Here is a 15,050-nt window from a genome sequence, read left to right as displayed (position 1 = left end):
GGAAATATTTTGGTAAAGTTAATTTGCTTGCTGGTGAGCTAGTTCCTTAAACCACCTCCTGAAGGTTGTGGAGTAGGTTGGTGGAAAGGCATAATGAGGGATTACAGAGAAAAGAGCAGCCTGCCCAGTTTGATATGAGGCAATGTCCAAAATCCACAGATACAAGAAAAATACTTGTTTTTAAAGGAAAAATATTCCACCCCTTTGATGATTCAGTCTCCTTTTCCTGTTGCTTGCTGATGGGAAGAAAGCAAATGCTGGGAGCATGCTAGTGCCATTTCAGAAATGCAGATTCAAAGGGCTCTTCCAAATGCTGAGATATACAGGAAAAATTACAGTAAATTACAGTACTCAACACAAATTTAATTGCTAAATAAAGCAGGTTCATGTTAGTCTGTGGAGCTATCTCACATGGCTCCAATTTCAGTATGAAATACAGACTGAAATAGTAAAATTACTAGTAGAGGCACAGTTTTTATATCAATTAGCTGGTAATAGAACAGCAAACACAGGCTGTGGGCTCTTCTGATGAATAGGGTATGCAATAAATAGCCATGTGTGTTGTTCAATGACTGCCATTAGTATTTTGTGTATATCTGATGTGTCTCAAATGTGAAATACTTATGTTAAAAAAAAGAGTGAAATGAACAGTATTAGAATGCATTAGCATGCATAATCAGACCTATATATTTTCAGATAAAATGTAAAACAATTAATGGCATACGTGATAAAGGAAAGCGCTGTAAAATATTATCCAGAAGAGCACGATTCTTACAACAGGAAAAGGAATTCTGTGTGCGAGCAAGGAGAAGGTGTGGCTGAAACAAGGACTGTCAGTTTACTACGGCAGAATTAGTTACTTACGATCTTTGTAGTATTTTTTTTTTAAACTTGTTCTACAGATATCTAGATAATTTCAAAACCAGGAACAGAATACAGTATAAATAATAACAATAATAAAAAAATCTATTTTCTCTTCACATAATCTTTTTTCTAATTCCTTCTTAATTTGTAAAACATCTAAAAAATGTAGTGAAAGCAACCAGGAGCTGGCAAGTAACCTCTGGCTGCTAGTGTAGTAGAAGCAGCTCCTAGTGTAGAGGGCAGTGCTCCCACAAAATCAGAGACATTTACCTAAAAATAAAAGGTAAACCCTCTACTCTGGCAGAAAGTGGTGAACAGCAGCTTGTAAATCTGCAATGCCAAACAACAGAGCTTTCAGAGCAGAGGAAAGCCAGAGCCTGAATGGTGCCTGGAGCAGACACGATCCTGAAGGGGATACCACTGCCTTTTTCCCAGGGACAGGCTTCATGCTGAGTGTTGCTGCACAGCCTGTTGAACTATGCCAGCATACCTCACAGCCTACAAATACGTATGCTGCCAAAAAGCAAAGCAAAAGAAAACAAATATTATTTTCATGAACATCCATAGAAAGACAATGCACATTTGTTCCACACTAGACAGACCTGTGTCTTTCCACAGTCTGATTGCTGAATAACTCTCAATTTGCATATTAATCTTTCCACTGGACTTGAATATCTCTGATGGTTGCGGTCCTCCTCAGTTTTCTCTGGTATTTTGCTTTCCTTTAAACTGTTTCTTAGTACCTATGTATAACATTATTATTATCTTCAAAAGATTGACAGTGGATGGACAAGAAGGGCAAAGGAATATTTCTGGGTTGTCACTGAAAAAGCCAGTTTTGAGCAATACTTTTTTTCCCCATGTGAAGACCAGTGCTTATTTCCTTCAAACTATAACTGGTAGAAGGTTTTATACCAGGAAGTCCTGATGTCTTATGATCCATTAAGAAAGGCGCTCAGACCCTGTAAGGTATTGCTTCAAATGCCATTTGCTAGAGCTAATATTATAAAGAAGAAGAAGAAAGCAGAGGCTGCAGAGATGATCTGCTCAGCAGCTGTATGCAGCAGGCAAAGTGCAGCACCATTTGCCAGAGAGCACCACATGCATGAAAGTGTTGCAGTGAGTGGGATTCAGCTGCCTGGAAAGTGGCACTTGGGCAAGCCTCTTCCTTTCCTTTGGTAAGTGTGTGTCGCAGAAAAAACCTCACTGTTTTACTGATGTTTTATTATAACAAATTGAGTTATTGCTAGAGCTAACTAGCAATCAAGGGGCATAGAGGAGTGGTGGATGTGCTTGGCCTCCTTTCACCTTGGGTTGCTGTATAAACACAGTACATGTTGACACACCAGCCACTATGGGCTCTGAAGGGGAAAGGACACGTTAGGCATTAACTTTACCCCAGGCCTGACACATTGACCCTCTGAGAGGTTTAATACAAGGTGCTGGCTGTCTTAAAAATGCTAGCACCCATACCAACAGCAGTTTGCCTCAGACTGTGTGTGCACCACACTGAGCTGATCATCTCCAGCACAATGAATACCATGACTGAATAAAAACCATCTGAAAACCTATAAGTGGGACTTCTTTAGCCACCTCATAGTTCATTTAAGGTCATTGAGAAATGCCAGTATAGCCTCTGCTTAAGTGTGATGCAGATGGATGGGCCATCCAAAGCATAATCAAATATTACCCCCAAACACTGCAGTAGTTGCTGAGTAACCATAAGAAAATAAATGTGAAAATCTGAGCAGAGAAGTGGTGGAAAGAGCTGGTTGTTCTGCTGCTTAATATCTCCTCAATTATGCCAACATGGGGTGATAGGGGCAAACACCACGAACTGGTTTAGGCACAAAGGGCAGCAGAGTTCTTGCTGACCTCTTTCTTGGGACAAACACAGATACGGAACAGATATTAACCTCTTTGTCTTGTTTTACAGTACTACACTCTTAGCTTTTGAATTTCAGGAGAAGTATTTGATTTCCCCAGGTCCAATGCCCTAACTAGGAAAAGTTACAAAAGAGCACTTGTCTGCTGATGACTGTATATGGTATCCCATTCTGATCAGAATTTTCAGCTACTCACAAGCTGCTTCTGCAACCACTTGTGCACTAACATTCGGTGTAGAAAATAATACAAAACCCCACCAAACCCAAGGGTGTATAGTCACGGAGTATTCTCTGGGGAAGTTGGACTGCCCTGTCCATGACTCCTGTCAGAACCAAACTTTCTCTTCCAGGAGCTCATTTACTTTGGGTGTTTTAAACTATCTTGCCTGCCTTGTAGTTTTTCAGATTAGAGTAGCTAGCATAATTCAGAAACTGAGCAGTTACCAGATGTTCAATCAGACCACCTGTGTGAAGAACTGTTGGGGTGATCATGCTGCTGCAAAGGTATGAAATGTAGAGTATACAAAGAAGGCAAATATATTGGCTGGGAGAACACACCAGAAATACCTACCTGCCCTCTTCTAGAGAAGCTTGTGCAACAAGATGTTTCTTGAGAAAATCTTGGACATTTAGGGAAAGAGCTGGCTGGTTATGTCCTTCAGGTGCATGCTACACAGGCCAAACACATTGAACCAGAGCATACAAAGGAGTGTGGGTGCCCAGGAAAGCTCTCTGTGGAAGTTCCAAAGGCATGTTCGGGCAACTGCTGACTGCTCTAATGTGGATATGTGAAAATGGGAGAATACGAGAAGACATACTACAGCTCTTTCCACATAAAACCTGTGCCCTCAGGCAGCAACGGTTTGGTAGGATAAAGTAAAAACTACAGCAGCCCATCTTACGGAATAAGGAACATTGAACAAGGTGAGAGGAAAGCTGCTTATTGTCCTCATTTTTTCCCATCCTTATCACTGCTATAACATCCTCAGATGAAAAGCTCATTTTGAGTTGGGAGAGTGAAAGCCACTCCAATTATCAGGCTCTGCATGTACATGTCTGCATTTCAGCAAAACAAAACACACTCTCATGGGTAAAGTAGCTCCCTTTCTGTTTCACAGAATGCGCACCTACTACTGTATGCTCTGTGAGTTAATATGTAAAAATGTGGGATTTCTATTATCCACTTCTATGGCTTTTACAGATGCCAGATTTGTTTCTTTACTGCTCATCAAGTCTATTATTCAATAAAGAGTAATAGCTTTTTACAACAAATTATATTCAATATTGTGCATTATGTTTGTCTAACAGACCATGAATGTTCCTGCAGACAGATTCTGTAGTTTATTCACCTGCCATAGTAAAAAGGTAGCTATGGAAGATCTATGAGAATGTCCTGTGCACATACCATGAGCCTTGTTGCCATGACCTGTGGAGAATGAAATTTAAAAGCTGATCTGTTTAAAATACATTTCTGAATATATGAATACTCTGGGGTCTGACTTACAGCTCAACAAATATGTAAATCCTGACTGTTTCTCAAATCTCTTCCTCTGCTATGCCCACCCTCAGACCTCAACACTGCTGCTCTGAATGTTCTACTCAAAATTAAGTTTTATCTGCTTTTGTTCTTACATGGACAAAATAATTTTAAAACTCTTTGAATAGAATGACCATCCTGCAGCTGACTCTGCTTAGAATTGCATTATTTTGGCAACATCAGGTGGTCACTGTTCATGAGGAACTTCCCTCTGTTCCACTGCATGGACACTGTAGTGAGTTACTGCACCTACATTAGTCCTTTGGCAGTTAGCCCAGTATCCACTTCTCCTTTCACACTTGGTGGGAGTACTGTGTTACTTTGCTTCCTGTACTTACAGTGCCTCATAGGTGAGAAGAGAAACAGCTAATTTTTCAGGGACTGATGCACTTTTTTGCACCCCCTGGTAATACAAGACCCTTTCCTCAGCTATACCTGTGAATGGTCACAAATGATGGACTGTGGTGGAAACTGTTTGATCGCTCCCAGATCACTTCACTATGACTAGGTCTTATTTTCCTGGAATATTTTGGGATATTTAGCTTCACTTGACTGTGAGAATCACCTGATCTGATGTTACAACTTGGTTTATTAAAAATGTATTATGTTTTGCAGGATATATTTGTAACACTCTTCCCTCAGTTTTTTGCATTTCTTTTTCATTTGACTCTAGTTACTTAGTATAGCTCAATCCCATTAATGTGTAAATTCAAAAGAACTTTATGAAATATAGTTACAGGCTTGAACTCCAATTTCTTTGGTACAACCCTACAAGTTACAGCAAAAGCTTAAATAATTTTTTTTTTTTTTAATTGGGTTTTACTTCAATAAATAAAGGTTGACTTGCTGCAGATAGAGTACCAGTCTAACATTGGTCTATTCAATGTTTCAAAGTGCAATGAATGAAAAGGTCATGACGAAAGGTAGTGACTTAAAAGATGACTCCTTGAAGGCCAAGAGTGGGAGTGTCTCAATGGTACAATATATATCACCAAGACCTCAGAGAATCTGTTTAGGTTGAGCTGGCAAGCTGGTTTATTACGTGCCTCTGAAGTTTGTGGGGTAAGTATTTCTCCAAGTAAAATATAATTTCTAGTTTGTATTCTTTAATATAGAAAAAAAAAAGTGATATTATGTTTAAGAACTTTAAGGTAAGTATAAGACAAATATGTAAAAAGACAGCATATACAGTATGCTTTACCTTGCCTTATCAATTTGGATTTTATTGTTTGACTGTCAAATACTCTGAAGTGTGCAAAATATGAGTGTTTGTACACCATAGCTTTGAGTAGAAATACCTCTTTTTCACTGAAAATATGGCATCCAATTAAAATTGTTCTTTTATAATTTTAATAATTATTTGGGGACTAAAGGCATTTTTCTTTTCTCAGTCTCACTCTCTGGAGAACACGGGTGAGGTCTGGTATGACGATTCACAGAGTTTGTGGTTCCATAGTCATTAGTGGCAGATGTGTCTCGTCACATAATCAACCACATTTGCTCCAAACTATGGACAAGCTGCTATTCCTCCTATTTTAACTGTCTTAGAGATACAAGAACTGTATGCAACTTTTTTGGTCTCAGATTCAAAAGAGAGAATGACTGCAGGTTTCAATGAATATCCTTAATATCTCACATTGATTTGCAGGCACAGGACTTGCACCTGACTGAATGAATGCAGGTCTACACTGTTTCAAGCTGTACTGCCAAAACCTGTATTTATGATACATATGCTTGTGCTTTTTCCCTATAAAAAAGCATCAGCAGAGATTAAATCTCGAAAATGGGACTCTACCGAAAAGAACCCCCCCTAAATCTGTAGTTCAGTATCTAAGAAGCTGGTTGCATTAAAGGAGCAACTTACTCTCATTATTCCTATAAACTACAAGAAAGCAACCTCCAAATTTGTGTCTGGTTGTACTAAGCAACAATAAGAAGAACACTAAGTTGTAGTGAGTGGGCTACATTTCATATAAAGATCCAGATCATTGTGTGGAGGAGCCACAGGAAAAATGAAATATGAAGTCTGCATTGTTTCAAACATCACTCACATTTCTCTGGATGGCCATAGGGAAACTCATCCATTCAGTGTTACATTTTTCATATTGAAGCATGAATGATACTATTTATTTCTGAAAAGGCAAGTACAAGATACTGTCTTGATGATGAGCTAGTATCTTTCTGAAAGAAAGCAAACATGAGTTCAGAGAAAAACAGGTCAAGAGTTACAGTATTTCTAATCATCACAGAACTTGCAGGCTTTACATCATTCATTGGTTCAGCATCTCAAAACCAGAAATGAACTAGCAGGTTTTGGGTTATTGACAGTAATTTTTAAAACAAGTGTTACATATCACCACTATATAGTCATATTTCTGTTTACTTCAGACAACACTGATTTCACAATGGGCTCCATCACTGCAGCAAATGCAGAATTTTCTTTTGATGTATTCAAAGAGCTGAAAGTCCACCATGCCAACGACAACATCTTCTATTCCCCCCTGAGCATCATTGCAGCCTTGGCCATGGTTTATCTGGGAGCAAGAGGTAACACTGAGTATCAGATGGAGAAGGTGAGTTACATAAATTGATACTAACTCCTTTTGACCCAGTTTAACACAGCAACAGATTATCCATTTACAATTTTGGGACTTACTCCAGTCGTGGGGAGAAAGTCACATGGTCACATTTGGCACTGGATTCAAACCTGCTGAGAAAAAGAATGGCATTCCAAACCATGAGGTTTGAAACTGGAGCTGAGTTTTCACTTACCATCGCTTTTCCCCATGAAGGGCATGAATGGCCTTTGGTTTCCATTAAGAAAGAGCAGTCTTGAAGAATGGCTAAGGCAGGTCTACTTGCTTCAGCTTATATTATCTCACAGACCTGATTCCTTCCAGGTGGAAAGGACAACTTGTAATATACAAAAGATGAAATATTCAGAAAACAAGCATCACAGTTATAAATACAATAGAGTAAGGTTGTAGCTGGATATAGACTGAATACCATTAACTGGAAAAGAAGGGATCTAAGCTAAGGATTGTAATCACAAATTTTCACATGTAGTAAAAAAAATTATTTAAAGCTCATATGAAATTTCTCAGTTCATCTATGTGCTAATCAGACCTATTTAGCTGAAACATATAGTTTCAACACCAGCATCAGTGACTCTCAGTGGACTTCATGCATGTAATTTCTTCTATTGCTACTCTCAATTGCAGGTTCTTCACTTTGACAAAATTGCAGGACTTGGAGGAAATATTCAGACCAAGGTACAGAAATCTAAGGTATATTTATCTTTCTCTCTCTCTGATTTTTCCCCTGAGAATAAAATGTTCTGACTGCTTCAAGGAGGTTCAACACCTTCCCAAGCCTTTGATAATGCTCTTAATTTAAGAGATGTAAATTAAAAAAAAAAAAAAAAAAAAAAAAAAAAAAAAAAAAAAAAAAAAAAAAAAAAAAGACAACAGGCTGCAGATGTTGCACCAGAACAAGTGACAGGACAGAATAGGGTGCTTTGGGCACCAGGGTACCTTCTTGTGTAGACGAGCATCTGCACACCTGCAAGTGCTGCTAGGAGACAGCACGTGAAAGGAGCTCAGCACCCCTAACCAGGGCACAGCAGCCAGACCTGCAGCTGAGAGACTCCAAAGTGGGGCAGGAAGATGCTTTAGCAGAAAAGACCCCAGAAGCCTCAAAGGAGGCTGGAGAGTAACCACACTATTTCAAAAGCTACAGGGATTTTTCCAGACTCTGATTCCCACTGCTACACCAAGAGCACCATGAGGGGTTCCAGTGCCTTGATACCACCCATGTGCTTTCCTCCATGTTAACCTGCTGCCTCTCTCTGGCCTGTCCTCATCCTCATCCACTTGGGATCAAGCACAATATGAGTCTTGCAAAGGACAAGAATATTTTTTTTTTTTTAAAGAAAGAAAAATAAAGGTAATTAAAAAAAAAAGGCTAGAGAATTAAGTAGCTGGTTAAGCATTTAGAAATCAGTAGTTCAACACATTTCTCCTTCTCATAAGGAGCCACTGTTTACCACTGTGCATTTTTCTTACATGCTCTTATCTTGTGTCACCTGGAACACTATTCTTGGGAAATTAGTTGATCCATTTTTTCACAATATTATGAAACATTTCCTGACTCCCTTGTCATCTAGCACTCTTCTCCCATCTGCAGCTTCAGCAGAAAGCTGCCATGAAAATGCAAGCAGAAGCTGGGTACTAGAGGCTCTGTAACTATGACAACTTGCTAATTGCAATAATTGACATCTGAATTTTCCTTTGGTCATCTCATTCCCGAGCCAGAGGTTTCAGATTTATCACTGAGGTTTTCTGCTTGTTGTCACCTAGAATGAGTGTCATCATATGCTGTGAATTAATTGTACAACATTAGTTGCTTGTATTGAACATCCCTCCCATGGAGCTTTTAGACTATAGTACATGTTCATTTGCAAATGTCAGAACACTCTATGTTTTCCCATGTTGTTTGTACCTTACAAATAATTCTCTTCCTAGTAAAATAACAGCTATATCTTTTTATCTTTTTATCAACAACTCAGTGTGGCAAGTCTATGAATATCCACATACTGTTTAAAGAACTTCTCTCTGATATCACTGCACCAAAAGCCAATTTTTCACTCCACATTGCCAACAGACTCTATGCTGAAAAGACATATCCAGTCCTACCGGTGAGTTGTACATTAGAGTGATTTCTTGCTAAACCCTGTGTCCAGGAGGATTGACCAGAGTAGGTGATCTGTTAATCTAATGGTCCCCATGGAAGACTTCCATGTCGTTCCCTGTGCCACAGCCCTGACAGTAATCTGAATGGAAAGCAATTCCAGGCAAAAAGATGGCCCTATTCAAAAATGAATCGAGTAATAAACAAAACTATTTGGTAATAGCCTTTTCATTTTAACAGATTGTTCCTTATTTTTTTTCAGGAAGTAATTTGACTTCAGCACATTTCTCCACTTGAAAGCTTCACCTCAAAAGCAACTTTTGAAAGTGTCAAAATATTTCATTTGACATTTCCAAAACAAAAGATACAAAAATTCTGAATCAAAGGACCTTTTTATCTCTCAAAATAAGGAAAATTGCTTTAAAAAAAAAAAAAAAAAAAAAAAGAGTGGACATAATGATAATAAAACTCTAAAATGAACCTGAAACAGTGTTTTTGGATCAGGCTTTCTTCAAGAAAATATTTTAATATTTCTAATATATACTCTTAACTGGTCAAGTAATAAAAATGTCAGATCTGAAAATGTAATGGATCAGAATAATTTTATGGCCCAGTTTTAGCAGGTTCTTCCAGGAAGTAAGCAATGACCGTGGCATGACTATAAAAATCCTTTTAGACATATTTTATTTCACCTTCATACTGTTTTTAAAAAATTACTAGTTTGGTGGCTACAGAATCACAGAATCAACTAGGTTGGAAAGGACCTTGAAGATCATCTAGTCCCCAACTACACCAGATCCCTCAGTGCTATGTTGAATTGCTGTCTTTACAGATCTACTTAAAATGCGTGAAGAAACTGTACAGAGCAGGTCTGGAAATGGTCAACTTCAAAACAACACCAGATCAAGCCAGACAGCTCATTAATTCCTGGGTGGAAAGTCAGACAGATGGTAAGGTCAGACAAGATTTCGAAATATACTTCCTCTCACAACTGTATTTGAACAACTTCTGGGAAGACTAAATACTAGAGGAGAAACTTCTTCCTCCCATCCCCATTAGTGTATATTTTACGTGGAAAGGGATGACTCTATTGCACCTGTGTGGTAGTAACAGTGTGTTTTAAACTTATCTGGCAAAAGCAGAGGTACCAGGATATGCACACTTTATATTCACGCTTTTTGTGTCTGGAGAGCTTGACTCATAAAAGGTTAGTGACGACTTCTCTAGAATATTGGCATAATTTTACAAGGATGTGCTGGATGGGTAAGAAATGGTCTTCCAGGGGAAAAAGTAACGTGCGCGCTAGGCGGATGGTGGGGAGGAAATGCTTCAGGAGCTTGTGTGCATTTATTGTGCTGAGGTGGGAGGAAAAACAAGACTGGAGTGTAAGAAAGAAGCACACGGAGAAACAGAAAATCTGTATCACTGCTTCCATCTCCTGTTCCTTCTTTTCTATATAAATCTTTTTCCAAGCACTGGTTAGAAATATTGCTGGGGATGTATACCACTCTTGAACCTATCTGTCTTCTTGCAGAAATGTCTGGCTAGGTGCCAGTTGTTCTGTATTAAATCATCCTCATGAACCTGAATTACACATGAAGACCTTTGAAGAAGAAGGAGTCAAGTCAGGCAGCAGCATGTCAATTGACCTCTAAAATGCAGGACTACTGTTGTGAAACTTACCACTCTCTGCCCTGCTTCTTCCTTAAAGGACAGATCCAAGATTTCCTTGAACCAGGCTCCATTGATCTCGATACTGCACTGGTCCTTGTGAATGCCATTTACTTCAAAGGGATATGGAAGACAGCATTTAAAGAACACTCTCAGAAATTTCCCTTCAGTGTGACAAAGGTAGGAGGGCACAGACATGGCTTCTGGCCAGGAAGCCATTCTGTTGGCTTGCACAGCCAGAGGGGTGGGTGTTACGCATACAACATGCTGTGGTCAGTGGTCTGTTGATTTAGATGGGCCCCTCACTGTCAGGTTTGCAAGAGCTGTGTCTGCCCAGGCTTTCAGGGCACACCAGCAGGCAAGAGACACAGCTCTTCTCCAAAGGCAATATGCCTGAAAATTGAGTCCCGTCTCTTTCAAAGGACTTGTACATTTGCCTGCCTAAAAAAAAAAAAAATAATTTCTCCCCAGTCACATCATCTCACATTTCTGTTTTTGCAGGAAGAAAGCAGACCTGTGCAAATGATGTGTCAGAACAGTACCTTCAAAGTGGCAGTGGTGGCTGCAGAGAAAATGAAGATCCTGGAGCTTCCGTATGCCAGTGGAGAGCTGAGCATGTTGGTGCTGCTGCCTGATGATGTCTCTGGCCTGGAGCAGGTATGGCCCTGGCAGGGGAAGCAGAAGAGTTACCACTTCAGTGGGACGTGGCTGCCGACAGACCTTTTGCTGTCTATTTACATACCAGCTGCCCACACCATGGCTGTGCTGGGCAGGCAGGGGAGCACAAAAGCCCCCCTAGGGCTAAAGAGTGCTCAGGCAGGGACTGGCTTCTTAGGAGAGCCCTGTACTCAGTCCAATAAAACAAAGGTAAAGGAGGAAGGAGGGTAGTGCTGCTGTAGCCCTGCAGAATAAGATGTATGTATGGGCAGATTTTTTTTTTCATTGAAAGATAATGTCACACACACACACACACACACCCCTCCGCCATATAAACTGTTGAGGAAATGTTGCTAAAACTGATGATAATTAGGCATTCTTTCCAGGAATCACCAATGATTCTTTTTTAAGAAAATCCTCATTAAACATCATAAACGACTTGCTTTCAAAAATTTCTCTGATTATGTTACCATAGAATGCGAAACAAAGTTAGATAAAGCACGTTCTTAATAAAATATTATTGCTTTTAAAATGGTGAAACCAATTAAGCTAAGCTAACTCATCAGTAATACTTCATCATTTAAGTCTCCAGAGAGTCTTAAATATAGAGATGAAAAGGAAATGCATGGAAGATATTTGGAAATTACACATCAAAGAAAACAGAAGAGAGTTGGGTGTATTGGTATCAACATTAAAAGCAGAAAGAATCCCTGAACATACAAGGACAGAAAATGAGAACAGCATAGAAAGTAAAAGAAAACATCAAAACTGTTTTAACTTTGGTTGAGTAAGTTTTTGCCAGATGTATGAAAACTAGTAATAAAAATGGTTTAGTCCTTTGAAGAAAAAAAAAGGGAAAAGTGACAACAGTATGCATTGAGGCAAGAATACAAATCTAATCTACTGACTGTGCAAAATTAAATTAAACTTTTGTCTTGGCCTTGAAAGAAAACAAAACTAAACAACTGAGTGAATGCAGGACAGTAATGGCAAAGAGGAAATAAAAACAGACAGATGCAAGGGAGAAACAAAACTCAAAGACTTAATTTGCCTCAGTCAGGTGGGCTGTACTATCTTCATGCAGGAGTTCTGAAAGAAGTAGCAAAAAAATTGGAATTCCAATGTAAATCATTTAAAATAAAGCTATCAGGGTGTTATCAAATTACCTATATGTACTCAGGAAAGGGGAAAAGTGATGCAGCCTCCCTTATATAACCCATTATTCCTATTTAAGCAATTTTTCTGGATTATGTTATAGAGTTATTAAAGATGTAGAGGAGTGTACATTTGTTAGGTACTATCAACAGTAGGTAAATGTTCAGGGCCTTGTTTTTCAGTCTCTTTCACAAGCTGGCTAATTTGCTAGGCTGTGAAATCATTGGGTTGTGCCTCATGAGACACAAGATTAGTTGGACAGAAAGGGATGTGTCAGGTGGGTAAGGAACTGAATAAAAAGAGAGTGAGACAGGCAGTACTGAAGAGGCAAATTATAAACTATAAGAAAGATGTTGATAGGATGCTCTTCAGGAACCATTCTGGTTTGCTTTTTTTATGATAGTCTTGATTAAAATTAATGGTAGGAAGAAGTCATATTTGCATCCCAGACATTTCATTCCCTGCCTCTCTGCAGCTTGAGGACAAAATCAGCTTTGAAAAACTTGCAGCGTGGACCAGTCCCAATGTGATGGAAAAGAAGAGAGTGAAAGTGTACCTCCCGCGCTTGAAGATTGAGGGAAAATATAACCTCACATCTGTCCTGATGGCCTTGGGTTTGACTGACCTGTTCAGCCCTTCAGCCAATCTATCTGGCATCTCTTCAGCAGAGAGCATGAAGATATCTGAGGCCATCCATGAGGCATACATGGAAGTCAGTGAAGAGGGCACTGAGATGTCTGGCTCAGTGGATGTGATGGGAGACATCCCACATTCCTCTGAGTTTGAAGAGTTTAGGGCTGACCACCCATTCCTTTTCTTGATCAAACACAATCCAACCAATAGCATCCTCTTCTTTGGTAGATATTGTTCCCCCTGAAGAAAGAAAGAGCTGGAAATAATGCTTGTGTTCCCCTCAGAAACAGACCCCCTTTACTGTAACATTGTAGTGTAATCTCATCTCTTCATTATTTTCTCCAAGTGGAAAGCCTAATCTAAGAAATGCCCATTGTTGAAGCTTCCATAGCAAAGACATACCTGCAGATGAGGAAACAGCAGCAAGCATGTTTACTCCTTTTCCTTCTCATACTGGTTTCAGGATTACTTTAGCTGAGGAAAGACTGAACCAACAGAGACTAGAGGTACTCAACAGCCAGGAAGGGGCCAAGTGATTTTCTCTCAAGGAACAACTTGCAGGCATGACTCCAAGTCTTTGGGAGTCCATTACATAGAAAGCCATGGGCTGTGCTCATCCCATTCCCTGGCAGCAACCTGCTGACAAACCCATGTCATTGTTCCTGAAACATGGGCTTTGAGACCTCCAATCTGAAGGAGATGTTTATGGATAAGGTTCTGCTATGCAGGTTATTGACTGGTCCCTATGAACATTTTAAGCTTTTTTACTTAGCTGTTGGGAAATGGTGTTGTCCTCTCACCACGAGTTCCTCATCTGAGTCTGAATTTCTTGCAGAGGTTCTCCAAAGTCATGGAGAGTCTCCCTTCCACTTCAGAGAATGCAAAGACATCTAACTTTGTCTAGGTGCAGTTATGCCTCTCAGGCAGTGTAGATTCAAAGCCCCAAACATGGATATACAGATGATCCAGATGATCCAGAACTCAGTGAGAACTGCCAGGCAAAAGAGCTGTCTGAATTCTTGTTTAAAACATTGGAAGACTCTTCAAATTTGAGAACATTTTGATTTTTGTGAAAAATACTGCAAGTGGTTATAAAAAAATCTCACTTCTCAATGGGAGTTTTGTGAAAAACCACAGCTTTCAGAATAATCTCTGTCTCTGTTGAGCTTGCTTAGCAAGTAAACTTCAATTAGTCCCTGGAAAGCTCTCAGGTGAAGGTCAAAACTCAATCACATTATTTTTCCATGAATGCAGCTGGGCTTCTTTGTTCCTATGATAGTTCAAGGCTACATGTCTTGTTTTTAAGAAGTACATGAGAATCCTAATATTCTCTGTCTTTTTCTTCTTATGTGTCCATTGTCATCTGCAGATATGGATATACTGGCTCAATACTATGTCCTGTTTTCATTCTAATCCTACATTATTGATTTTGAAGCATACAATTGATTTCTTTTTTTGTTAACATAATAAAAGAAAATCACAAATGATTGTCATGAGAATTATATTAGTTTTCTGGACCCCACACCCTTAAAAATAACATTATTTGGTAACTGTTGTGAGTAAAATAGGGTTTAGTACAAAATCCTATTTTTAGAATGAATAAAGCATGTAGATATGTTTTCTAGGCATTTATGAAATGCATAAATGCACACATCTAGAGTTTGATTCCTCTCTGTACTACAGATTACCAAGAAATAGCCCAACCAAATACTAACTTATTCTTATGTATTTTTCAATACAATTCTAATGGGTATTAAAGATGCAATGACAGTTAGTCTGGTATTTCAGGGAACAACTCTTCCAGCAGCTTTGTCATTTTATATGATTAAAAAATCTGAAAATCATATAACTCAAAAGACAGAAGAAAATAATAAGTACATTGACAACTATTAGTCAAAGCATTTCTCCACTGAGAGTCTTGAGACAGGGAACTCTGTAATTAATGTTGGCTGTTTCCA

General features: G+C 39.1%; 1 protein-coding gene across 1 annotated transcript; it reads left to right on the top strand.

Moving 5' to 3' along the window:
* The first annotated feature begins 6,680 nt into the window (after positions 1 to 6,680).
* LOC113476920 (ovalbumin-related protein X-like) lies at positions 6,681 to 13,345 on the top strand. The gene is made up of 7 exons (XM_026842924.1): positions 6,681 to 6,860; positions 7,509 to 7,559; positions 8,855 to 8,983; positions 9,809 to 9,926; positions 10,688 to 10,827; positions 11,149 to 11,304; positions 12,935 to 13,345. The coding sequence occupies exons 1-7, from the start codon at positions 6,693 to 6,695 to the stop codon at positions 13,334 to 13,336; spliced, it is 1,164 nt and encodes a 387-aa protein (XP_026698725.1). The 5' UTR covers positions 6,681 to 6,692; the 3' UTR covers positions 13,337 to 13,345.
* The last annotated feature ends 1,705 nt before the right edge of the window (positions 13,346 to 15,050 follow it).

Source organism: Athene cunicularia (assembly GCF_003259725.1).
Source record: "Athene cunicularia isolate RWA chromosome 2 unlocalized genomic scaffold, athCun1 chr2_part1, whole genome shotgun sequence".
NCBI lineage: Eukaryota > Metazoa > Chordata > Aves > Strigiformes > Strigidae > Athene > Athene cunicularia.
The sequence above is the reverse complement of the archived record's forward strand: the minus strand, read 5'-3'. Positions and strand labels throughout refer to the sequence as shown.